The sequence below is a fragment of the Diabrotica virgifera genome, chromosome 3 (genome assembly GCF_917563875.1).
Source record: "Diabrotica virgifera virgifera chromosome 3, PGI_DIABVI_V3a".
NCBI lineage: Eukaryota > Metazoa > Arthropoda > Insecta > Coleoptera > Chrysomelidae > Diabrotica > Diabrotica virgifera.
In genome coordinates, this window is record NC_065445.1 from 104,329,619 (window position 1) to 104,342,849 (window position 13,231).

Here is a 13,231-nt window from a genome sequence, read left to right on the forward strand (position 1 = left end):
AAATCGGAAAGAAGAAAGGTAGACGCCGCTGACATGTTCTGTTGAAGACGAATGCTACGAATTCCTTGGACCGACCATAGGACAAATAATTCAATTTTAAGAGAGCTAAAAGTTAGCCAACGACTCTTCAGTAAAGTCCATCTCCAACAACTAAAATACTTTGGACACAGAAAACATGGAAAGACTCATTATACAAGGAAAAATGGAAGGCCGAAGATGACGAGAAAGATCCCCAACAAGATGGATCGATAAAATTACAGGAATATGCAAAAAACCTATGCATGCCTTCAAAAAAATGACCAGAGACAGATTTCTTTGGAGACGGACAATACACGACATCACGTCGACCACTACACTCCCTCCGGGGGGTCAGGATTGAAGAAAGAGATCATAGTTGTGTTCCTTGCCTGTTTGAATTTGTTTTTTTTTTGTATATTAGTGGCAGTTTTGTAAATAACTAAAATTCATATATTTATATTTACATACCTGTAGGTAATGCAGTTTTCATTAAAGGAATCATTAAGTTTATAATCTTTATTACTTATTGATTATATCATAGCCATAGGCTTAATAATAGATACTAAATATGTTCCATGATTTCTCAGTGTATAATTCGTGTTAGTAGTGGCTGCGAATAAACTTTTTAAACACGTCCGGTGTTAAAATCGCAACCTCAACATCAGCAGCAATTAAAAATGTGAATTGAAAGCGGTTATCGAAAGGTTATTATTGGTGGGGTCGTTTTATTGGGGAGTGAGAGGAGGAAGGGGTTACTATAGTCCTGCTTGAGTGTCATTAGGACACCCGGTGGTAGCAGAGGGTGGATCAAGCCCTTAATACCTCGCAGCTGTTTTGCAAAATCGATACTGTTAAGATATGAAATCATGCATAATGTATCTTTTCTATAAAAATCTTAACAGAAGTAAGGTGATAATACAATTATTATAGAATATCTTGAAATATTATGAATGATCCAGTTTTGTGTTCAAAATTTATGACAAGATTTAAAATACGAGATGGTTACTTCTTCGCATATTATTTTTGTATATCATCAATAATTTATATTTCATAGGTACGTATTTCGTTGTGTTTTTTTTTATGAAAAAACTTCTCAAGTTTCAATGTTTCCTCCCATGAATATTGGTTGTTGATTTACATATATTAGGATTTTAATTATCTAACAAGGTTCTGAAACTGTTCTCTTGTGGCATGTCTAAAATTTAAGTATTATATTATTATATTATGAGATTGAGTCACAATTTTTATTGGTGTAATAAAAATTACATTTTTATTTAATTTATTTTTGACGTTTCGATATCCACACCGGAAATCCTTCTCAAAAAATATTATTCTAAAATATTCTGGGAAGCTTTTATAACCTGGTTTTTGTTTTCACCGAATTTTGAAAAACTGTGAAACCTTTGAATTGTGCACGTCCGTCTGTCCCCGTCTGTCCGTTCGTCTGTTTGTCCGTCTGTGAACACAACTCCTCCGTCATTATACCAGGTAGAATGACAAGTGAGGTGTCAAATGAAAGCTAATAATCCAAGGATGGTACTAAAGGTGAGAAATTTGACCTAGGCTGTCTGTCCGTCTGTCCGTCCGACCGCGAATATAACTCCTCCGTCACTATACCAGGTAGAATGACAAATGAGGTGTCAAATAAAAGCTTCTGATGCAAGGACGGTACTAAAGGTGAGAAATTTGACCTAGGCTGTCTGTCCGTCCGTCCGTCTGTCCATCCGACCGCGAATATAACTCCTCCGTCACTATACCAGGTAGGATGACCAGTGATATGTCGAATAAACGCTTATAATCCAAGGATGGTACTAAAGTTGAGAAATTTGACCTAGGCTGTCTGTCCGTCTGTCCGTCCGACCGCGAATATAACTCCTCCGTCATTATACCAGGTAGAATGACAAATGAGGTGTCAAATGAAAGCTTATGATCCAAGGACGGTACTAAAGGTGAGAAATTTGACCTAGGCTATCTGTCCGTCTGTCCGTCTGTCCGTCCGACTGCGAATATAACTCCTCCGTCACTATACCAGGTAGGATGACCAGTGAGATGTCGAATAAAAGCTTATAATCCAAGGATGGTACTAAAGTTGAGAAATTTGACCTAGGCTGTCTGTCCGTCTGTCCGTCCGACCGCGAATATAACTCCTCCGTCATTATACCAGGTAGAATGACAAATGAGGTGTCAAATGAAAGCTTATGATCCAAGAACGGTAATAAAGGTGAGAAATTTGACCTAGGCTGTCTGTCCGTCTGTCCGTCCGACCGCGAGTATAACTCCTCCGTCATTATACCAGGTAGAATGACAAATGAGGTGTCAAATGAAAGCTTACAATCCAAGGACGGTACTAAAGGTGAGAAATTTGACCTAGGCTGTCTGTCCGTCTGTCCGTCCGACCGCGAATATAGCTCCTACGTCATTATAAAAGGTAGAATGACAAATGAGGTGTCAAATGAAAGCTTAGGATCCAAGGACACTATTAAAGTTGAGAAATTTGACCTAGGCTGTCTGTCCGTCTGTCCGTCCGACCGCGAATATAACTCCTCCGTCATTATACCAGGTAGAATGACAAATAAGGTATCAACTGAAAGCTTACAATCCAAGGACAGTACTAAGGGTGAGAAATTAGACTTAGGCTGTCTGTCCGTCTGTCCGTCCGACCGCGAATATAACTCCTCCGTCATTATACCAGGTAGAATAACAAATGAGGTGTCAAATGAAAGTTTATGATTCAAGGACGGTACTAAAGGTGAGAAATTTGACCTGTCTGTCCGTCTGTCCGTCCGACCGCGAATTTCACTTCTCCGTCACTATACCAGGTAGAATGACAAGTGAGATGTCGAATGAAAGCTTATAATCCAAGGATGGTACTAAAGGTGAGAGATTTGACATAGGCTGTCTGTCCGTCTGTCCGTCCGACCGCGAATATAACTCCTCCGTCATTATACCAGGTAGAATGACAAATGAGGTGTCAAATGAAAGCTTATGATCCAAGGACAAACTAAAGGTGAGAAATTTGACCTAGGCTGTCTGTCCGTCTGTCCGTCTGTTCGTCTGTCAGTCCGACCGCGAATTTAACTCCTCCGTCACTATACCAGGTAGAATGACAAGTGAGATGTCGAATGAAAGCTTATAATCCAAGGACGGTACTAAAGGTGAGAAATTTGACCTAGACCTAGACCTATTTTTTTTATTCGCTATTGTTGGTATGTTCTTGTTGTTGACTTCTTCTTTTAGTGTTGACAACCAACGCTTGTTAATGAATTTGCTACACATTTTTCTTCACTGCTTTTTTGTCTAGATGATGATGGCTGCTTCTTTGTCTTTTTTTTTTCATTTCTGATTCTTTCATGATTATTGATGAATCTTTCTATTGTATTCTATGCTCGTTATCCCCGGCATGTTTGCATATCTCTGATTTTTAGAAGCCTCTGTTCTTGATTTATGTTTCTTGCTCGGTTACCCAGACACTTGCAGTTTCTGGTCCTGCAGTTTCTCCCACGTGGAAATTGTTGCATGAACAGTGTATTTTAGTGATGTAGTTTTAGGCTCTTTCTTGTGTGACTCTGTAGACAGGAGAGATCTGAGAGTGTTGGTTGTTTCTTCAACCACACATTACTGTGGCCTATAAGGTTTAGGCCAATTATTATTATTCGATTTTGGCTGTATAACAGCTCTTTTTCCTTAAACTGATAACGACATTTTTTGTTGTGTTTCGTTTCTGTTTTGAGAGACTGACTGTGTTAGGCTATGTCTTCCTGTCTAGATTTCATGCAGCGTAAATATGACAAGTTCTAGTACATATAATAATATTATAGATAAATATAATACGCGTACCTCGACACCGTAAGGTACAAGAGGACGGCTTAAGTAAAAATAATACAGTGCGTCTATAAAGTAACGCATAAATTCATTATTTCGTAAACCGGAGACTTTAAGTTAAAATTCAAAAACAGGTCGATTTTTATTTTTAAATTTCGATTTTATGGCATACATATCATACTAGTCACGTCATCCATCTAGCCGTGATGACGTAATCGATGATTTTTTTAATGAGAATAGGGGTCATGTGATAGCTCATTTGAAAGGGTATTCAATTCCCTATTCAATAATATAAAAACATTAACATAATTATTTATACAGGGTGTACAAGAAAATAATATTTTAATTAATTGAGACCAAAAGAAGAATGTACGTAATTTAATTAATTCAAAATACGTTTTACTGTTGTTGGAAAACAGAAAAAAATGTTTATTTGACAAATAAATATTGTTTTTCGCATAAATTCAATGTTAAAGCTGCCACCCACCTGCCTCTTGGCAGTTTGAACATTTCGTTTAGGCGAGAAGCAACGTTTATTTTTCAAATAAAATATTTTCAGTTTTCTGACAGCAGTAAAATGTATTTAGAATTAAATAAATTGCATACATTCATCTTTTTGTATCAATATATTTAAATAAAAAATTTTTTTGGACACAGTGTTTAAATAATGATGTTAATGTTTATAGTTGTAAATGGAGAATTGAATACCCTTTCAAATGAGCTATAACATGACCCATATTCTCATTTAAAAAAATCATCAATTACGTCATCACACCCAGATTGATGACGTCACTAGTATGATATATTATATATGCCAAAAAATCGTAATTTAAAAATAAACATCGACCTGCTTCGGGATTTTTCCTCAAAGTAGCCGGTTTATTAAATAATGAAATATACGTTACTTTATGGACGCACTGTGTAATACAAACATTAACCTATTAAATAATTATTTACTCACTATCATAATATATTTCCCTTCCTTTAATTTTACGTTAAAATACTGTCCTGTTGGATACTAAAATATAAGATATAAAACATAAAAATATTTTTATTAAATAAGTATGTATTAATTAATGTATCACATTTCAAATATTTTTTGTCTTAGCAGATGCAGATGGAGTGGAAGAGGATCCCCATCAAGACATTCTGACCTGCGGCGTCTGTCAAAAACCCTTCGCCCTCTCCGATATTGTCCGTTTTATTCAGCATAAAGTGACATCCTGCAACAAAGAAAACTTCGGTCAGTGCTACACCAACAACGAAAAAGATAGAGATGGAGACGAGGGAAATTTACCACTTTCAACTATCAATACCAGGAGACCAAGCATATCAGCTCCAATTTCTGGTAAGTATTTTTCAAATAATTAATATAGTATAATATACAGTAAGTTGTTCAATAATATTCTATCTATAAATGGTCAGTAAATACATCTGCTACTACAACATATTTCTGACATTATTTTTCATACCTAATCGAAAGTATTTTTTTTTATAAATTAGTGACGATGTTTTGTATCTCACTATATTTACATTTCTTTTGTTAATAAAGCTCATCATACTACATAATATATCTAATTTAATAAAAAAACGTTTATTTATATTTTCTCCTGTCTTATAATGTATGCTAAGGATTTCCACAGTTTTTAATGTATTCCTTCACTCAACAGTTTTCTCTCCAGTTCTTTCTGTTTTGCCAGTCCTATTCCTGCAGATCTCTTTCCATTGGTTCGTCCACTTCATTTCTGAAATATCTTCAAGGTCTGCCTCTCTTCCTTTTTTCTATCGGGCTCCAATTTGTTATTCTGTTTATCCAAAGTTTTTTTCTGCTCTTCTGTTCTATGTAGTCTATTATATCTGAGTTCATTCCCATCCTTTTTTAATCTCTATGTTATTTATTCTATCTCTTCTTGTTACTCTGCATCTTCTCCTTAGGAATTCCATCTCTGTTGATCTTATTTTGTTTTTGGTTTCTTATTTACTATCCAATTTGCACACTCATAAGTCAGGATACTTCTTGTCATGGTGTTCTATATTCTTTTTTTGCTTTTATACCGATCTTCTTATCTCACAGTACCGAGTTCAGTTTTCATATACAGTCTCTTGTTTGTCCTAGTTTATATTTTATATAAGGTCAGCTGCAAACAAGCTCAGGATAGCCTTGATGATTTCCAATCTCCGATAGGAGTGGCACAAGAAGAAGAAGATATTTTATATCCTCTTTAGTTGTTCCTTTGCTTAATATTATGAAACCAAAATACTTGTACTTGTCTGTTCTTTTGATCTATTTACCTTCGTCTATTTCAAGCTGTTTTATTTCTGTATTCTCCGTTGTTTTTCTTTAGATTTATTTCCATTCCATTCTTTATTCCTGTATAAGTTTTCTCATCATAAAGCTGAGGTCATCTTCGTCTTCTACGTTCAATATTTGGTCGTCAGCAAAACTTAGGGTATATAGATTTAGTTTCTTACCGGTATGCCCATTCCTTCGCACTTTCATTTCCAGGATTTCAGGGTTTTTACAGGAATATTTTGAACAGAGTAGAGGATGTAGATCTATCTGAAACAGTGCCTTTCAGCTCTGAGGCAGTCCTTTTATTTAAAGTATTTAAGTGGAGTGCTTTTGCTGCTTTTATAAATACTCGTGAATCTTCCATGACCACTTGTAACATTAGCTAAACTGCCAGATTTTTTTCATATCGCAAGAACCATATATTATCAATAAGTTTCTAATAATTTGAATAATATTTACTGATATTAAATTTCAGGAAAGAAAGCAACTGGAAACAGGGTCCATACTCCACCACCAGCATCACCACGACTACCTGCTCCAGGAGATTTATGCGTCGATGGAGCCGCTTCTTCAACTCCGAAAAGGCGAGCTTCCTCACCGCTAACAAGTTCAAGTCCCGAAGAGGACATAAAACCTTTAATCAAACAAGAAAAAATGGATAATACGACTTCTTCCGAAGAAAATAGTTGTAAACGGTCTCGAACAGAAGTTGCTGATGCAGAATCAAATACGACGCATAGTGGTAAGTATCCCGACTTATAATTGTACAAATTCATTTTAATGTATACATTACTATTTTCAAAAAACTGAAAACTTGAAAATGGTTATTCATTTTTGATTACTATTTTCATAGGAAATCTGAATCTGAATTATTACATACATTAATATTTTCATAGAAATCGGAATCTGAATCTTTTATAGAATGTATAGAATATATACAAGGTAGATATAGAATATAGATATACAGATATAGAATAGAAAAGCTGAATAATTATGTTCTTGTATTTATTCATTAACATTATCATAACCATTATTATCATCATCAACAGCTATTCCATCCATAGTTGAATGTTATGATCCATTAAGTGTTGTCCATTCATTTCTGTTTATTGTTTTTTTGAATCCATTCGGGACCAGCCATTCGCTAGATGTTATCAGTCCATCTGGTTTATGGTCTGCCTCTACTTTTCTTATTTGCTTTTGGTGGCCATTTTAATATGGCTGTATGACCATTTGGATTACATCTGTTACTTTTGATCTTTTTCTTATTTCTTCATTGTATTTGCGATCTGTACCAACGCCGTTGGTACGAGGGAGGCTTTATTTAGCGTACAGGTGTTGTTTCAGAAATGTAGGGATGTCAGCTGTGATGTTTTTGCATGCCTGATTGACTACAAAAAGGCTTTCGATAGAGTCCGACATGAACAAATGATGGAAGTGCTGAAGAGGACAAGGATTGACGGAAGAGACCTGAAAATAATAGCTAACCTGTATTGGAATCAATCATCAGTGCTCCGAATAGATGGAGAATATACAGATCAGGTCAAAATCTTAAGGGGAGTGAGACAGAGATGCATAATTTCACCGCTGATATTCAATCTGTACTCAGAGCACATTTTTGAAGAGGCTCTAAAAGATATTGATGAAGGCATCTCAATAAATAGAGTCAAGCAATGGATACAATATTGTGTTCCAATACCATAGAAGGGCTGCAAAACTTAATGAATAAAATAACTGAAACCAGTAGAACATATGGACTAGATATAAACACCAGCAAAACCAAGCTAATGATCATCAGCAAGCAAAACATAACTGGAGTAAATCTGTATGTGAACCAAATGAGAATAGAACGTGTCTCAAAATACAACTATTTGGGAACATTAATCAATGAGTCGTGGGACAATACTCAAGAGGTTAAATGTCGCATCGGAAAGGCAAAGAGTGCATTCTTATGAGCTCTGTGTTCAAGAGCCATGACATCACTCTAAAAACAAAAATAAGGCTCCTTAAATGTTACGTGTACTCAGTGCTTCGGAGTAGAAACGTGGACATTGAAGGCGGAAACTCTATCGAAACTTCAAGCTTTTGAGCTATGGTTGTACAGAAGGATCCTGAAGATACCATGGACAGACAAAGTCACCAATGAAGAAGTACTACGGAGGATGAACACAACCGCAGATTTAGTCAACATCGTGAAGCGCCGTAAGCTGCAGTACTTGGGGCATATAATGAGAAATCAAGGCAGATACGAGCTACTCCAGTGCATTTTACAAGGTAAAATTGAAGGAAAGAGGGCCCCAGGACCAAGAAGAATATCCTGGCTTGCTAACCTGAGAGCATGGTATAGAGAGACCTCAACACAACTATTCCGTATAGCAACTAACAAAGTCATCATAGCCAGAATGATCGCCAACGTTCGGAACGGACAGGCACCCTAAGAAAAAGAAGAATTTGCTATCTCTGAGCTTGATATTGAGCATTATCCGTTCTACATATATCTCTCTGAGTCACTTGTAGTTTATGGACTATATTGTTTTTAAACGCCTAAACGTATGATCATTATGCAGTACATATCTCCAAAACCATTGAGAGAATCCAAAGTAATAGCCTTGTTAAAACCAGGGAAGGACCCAGAAAATCCCCAGTAGCTATTTTCCTGTTTGTGTCACTTTTTCAAACGATACTAGAGATATCCTGGCCCAGCAAATCTTGCACCGGCCAAGTCGTCTCACTAAAAGAACATATTAAAGAGGGCTTGGAAGAAAAAATTATAAAATTTGTTGCTTTCATAGACCTGACAGCAGCCTGTCACACAATAGGGCACAAGACATTGCCCTAAAAATTGAACGATATTTTCAATGACCACCGTCTCGTTAGGGTTGTGCATCTCGTTAAGGTTGTTGTTGTTTACACCTGTCGTCATGCTGGAGGACAAAGTCAACCCACTCTCCGACTGAAACACCAAGAACTTCTCTACGCTGACCATCTTGCAATATGTACTCAAGGAAAAAGATTTGAAATAGAAAAGAAACTGAGACGAATCCTTCTAAAACCCAAGACTATGCCCTCTACCTTCGCCCAAAAGATGATAAACAAAAACGCCAAATTATGTGGAATGGAAATACAGTAGTACGCTCAGACTAACTTAAAATGCCTCTGGATCAGTCCCTCGCCTACAAACAACACTGAAAAAAACGAGAGCAAAAATATCAACTAGAAAAATCATACTCAGAAAGCTAACGGAAAGTAAATAGGGTGCGTGTACTGTCATCTTAAGAACAACTGCACTGGCACTGTGTTTTCCAAATCCAGAAATATTTTTCTTGAATATATTCCCATTCTCCAGGTTCAATGGACCGGCCAATCTCTAGACTTAAAAAAAAACTATGAATAGGCTCCAGTAAAATCAAACATGCCAAAATGAGGAAAAAAACCAAGATAATGTAAACTGTGACTGTGGAGAAAAACAAAATATGAAACACCTTACATGCAATTACTGTCCTTATTGCCCAGAGTATCTTTATTTGGTCAGCCCATCGTATTGGATATCTTCCTCTTGGACTTCGGTCTTCTACCTTTCCTTTTACTACCACAGTTCCATGGTCCTCGTCCTTCTGGCTATTTGACGGAGTTCACTATTCTGGTTCACTAGTAACCTTCAAATTCAAATCCACACACCCTTTGAAGATTCTACTGCTGGGTGTGAAATACTTCTGACTAACGTGTGATTCCAATTGTATCAAGCCTCAATTTATTACATACTTCCAATTATGTCTGCCAGCAGTGCCAGCCTCCTAACTGATGCACTAAGTAGACTTGTATGTTATTGTTATAACGTTATAATCTTGTCAACTCTGAATTTGACTTTTTTTAAGGAAATTGAGGTTACTGCTTTATTTTTTTGTTAAAATGTAATATAAATTTAACGAATTGGGTATCTATCAATATTTAAAGTAAACAAGCTTAAAAATAGTCTTAGCCTACAATAATCGGGTCAATATTACAAGTAACGATCTTTTGATGGTATCTTTATGTAAAATCATTATCAAAATAATGCATTTGATTTTACCGTTAAACTTTAATGCAACTCATCATCAAAATATATTAAACGTTGTAAAATTTACCAATTTATCATAAAAATGTTAATGCACTTTACGTGGTTAATAAACGCTAGCGAAGTATCTACAAGTTAAATAACTTGAAACTAACGGTTTCAGTAATTGAAAATTTTAAGTTAATTGTCACCTTTGGCACCGAGAAATGAAATATTGGTAAAATCATATTATGATTGATTACAAACTTTTTAAAATTCAAATCCATTTAAAGAGTAGGTATCGTGAATATGTTCTGTTCTCAAAAAACATATTATTACATAATATAAAACGGATAGAATTCCTCTCATTGGCTGTATACCATAATAAAAAATTACTAAGGAAGTAAAAATCTTCTTTTGTAGGTAGATGGTGTATAATTTATTAAAATTTTCTAAAAAGATCCAAGTTGGACTTGAAGTGGGTACATCACTAGTACAAAACAAACGTTTTAGGACTAATCAGTCGATCATCAGGTTAAAACTTTAGATCCAAAGTAGTTGGAACTAGCTACATAGGTAGGTCGAATGACCTTACCAGTATAAAAATTAAGCCATTTCGGTTACATCGATGGCGACAATAAGTCGATGTTATAAAAATACAATGTAATGAGAATGGAGTCTTCATCTCATGAAGACAAGGTGATTCGCTGAACCCATTAATATTTAATCTGATAATGGAACAAATCATAAAGAAAGTTAAAAAAGAAGAGAATCGAGAATGGGAGAAAAGGAAATAAAGATAATCTGCTACGCCAACGACGCCATAATAACAGCTGAAAATGAAGATGACCTACAAAGATTAATTAAAGAATTCGAAGATACGGCTCTCACATACAACATGGTGATCTCAACAGAGAAAACTAAATCGATAGTAATATCAGCGGAACCGAGACGATGTAAATTGGTCGTAAATAACAAAATAATAGAACAAGTAATGGAAACGGAACACTTGGGAGTAAAACTGTCAAGCTACGGAAAAGTGGAAGAAGAAGTACAAAAACAAGTGAACATGGCGAACAGAGCAACAGGATGTCTCAACAACACAATCTGGAGAAACAAATACCTACCTCACAATGGAAACGAAAACCAGGATATATAAGTCAACAATAAGACCGATAATGACGTACACAGCGAAAACATGAGCAGATACGGCGAAAACACAAAGACTGCTGGAAACAGCAGAAATGACAGTCTTACGAAAAATAACAAACCAAACTCTAAAAGACAGAGTAAGAAAGAAATAAACATGTGGACCAAAAGAAGAAAGATAGAATGGAATCAACACATAGAAAGAATGACAGAAAATAGAATAGTACAAATAGCAAGAGAAAAATGGCCAAATGGAAGAAGATCATTGGGACGACCGAGGAAAAGATGGTCAGACAATGTCAATTGAGGCTAAAAACCGAAGTAAAACAGGCATTGAGCCTATTTATAAAGTAGAAAGAAGAAGAAGAAGAAGAAGATCCTTCGGTTTGCCTTCCTTCCTTAACGTACTCATTTCTTCTTACTCTATTTTTAAGATTATTCCAAGCATTGTGATCTTTCTATTTTACGCTGAGTTTGTGCTTAATTTTTCCGTTGATATTTCTGTGAGAGTTAAATTTTCTGATTCGTATAGGAGAACTGGTATAACACACTGGTTGAAAGTTTTTCTTTTTAGGTAAATGTATTGGATACCATCCTAAGCTTACTTTTCTGAGCAGCTCAGACGTCTAGTTGTCTCGCATTGATCTTATTTGAATGCCCAAATACAATTTTTCAATAATTTCTATGAGCGATTTTTTAATTCCTATTAGCTCAGTAGGGAGGAAGTTTGTCATCATCTTTGTTTGCTGGAGTTGTTGTATAGCTCTGATTTTTCCTTCCGGTATAGGAATAGTACCTTTCAAATTCCAAATATCAAAGCTAATTTAATTCCTGTCTATCGATGGTAATAGATGGTTTCGATGGTAATGGTCTTTGGCGACAAATTATCTCCTTGCCGCACCCCTCTGCCAATTTTCTTATACAATGAAAGTTTCTCTTGCATTGTCGTTAATCCGTTAAATAATATTCGCAAACCTATGATCTATTCTTCTTTCGTAAAGTTCTTTTAAAAACAAATATTATTCTGCATTAAGAGTCAGAATTTTATTATTGGTTTCATTAAAATGAATTTCAAATTATAACATGTAATGATGGTTGTGTAGAAATGTAATTTCTAATAATATAGAAAAATTTACGCAAAGTTAAAAATAGTATACAATAAAAACCTGAATAGTGTCATATATAAAGAATAAGACAATAAACATTTTGATAGTTTGGTTCATTCCACGTTTGGTATACCCTTGTTGAAAATATTCAGACTGTAAGAATATTTTGCGGGCGATTGTATACACACATTGTAGCCACATGTCGACACAAATTATCGCGTGTGAGACGCTTCGGTCACATAATACACTGTAAAGCTGAAAACTGAAATTCTAAAAAACGGCAGGGAATGAAAAATCGCTTGGACGTTTACGGGGAAAAGTTGGGTCTGCGGTCCAGGGTGTGCCGGACGTGACTTGATTTGGAATAATTCTGAAATGGCTGTTGTGCTAAGGAAACTGTACCTGAGGTGGAAGTTTCCAGTCGAAGAAAGATGATTTCTGCAAACGGTCACGGGCTAATATTGGGAGTGGTTTCAAAATGAACGTTAGTTACAATAATCAGTAGTAGCATACATTTTCTTCTTACAAGATATATTTACAAAATATAATATAATTTACAGATATATTTTTTGCGCCAGTATGTCAATAACTTTTTTGCTACAAATTACATGACCCTTTATGCATATATTAGGTTTTCAAAGCAGATTAACTGTTTATTATTTTTATTTCTTACAGGATTAAAGCGTCATACCGAAATCACAGTCACATTTTGTGTTCAATAGCAATAATAGTATAGTTATTAATGTAAAGAGTTAACAGAAAAATCTTCTTCTTCTTCTTCTTCTTCTTCTTCTTCTTCTTCCTTCTTGT

General features: G+C 35.4%; 1 protein-coding gene across 3 annotated transcripts in view; it reads left to right on the forward strand.

Moving 5' to 3' along the window:
* The window catches only part of LOC114337339 (B-cell lymphoma/leukemia 11B), a 220,158-nt gene that overhangs the window by 151,600 nt on the left and 55,327 nt on the right, over positions 1-13,231 (forward strand). For 2 of the 3 annotated variants that reach the window (XM_050646758.1, XM_050646760.1), the window contains 2 exons: positions 4,952-5,188; positions 6,609-6,875. In XM_050646758.1, the coding sequence (XP_050502715.1) occupies positions 4,952-5,188; positions 6,609-6,875 (504 nt within the window). Of the gene's footprint in view, positions 1-4,948; positions 5,189-6,608; positions 6,876-13,231 lie in introns of all 3 variants that reach the window. The other variant, XM_050646759.1, reaches the window with a different exon arrangement.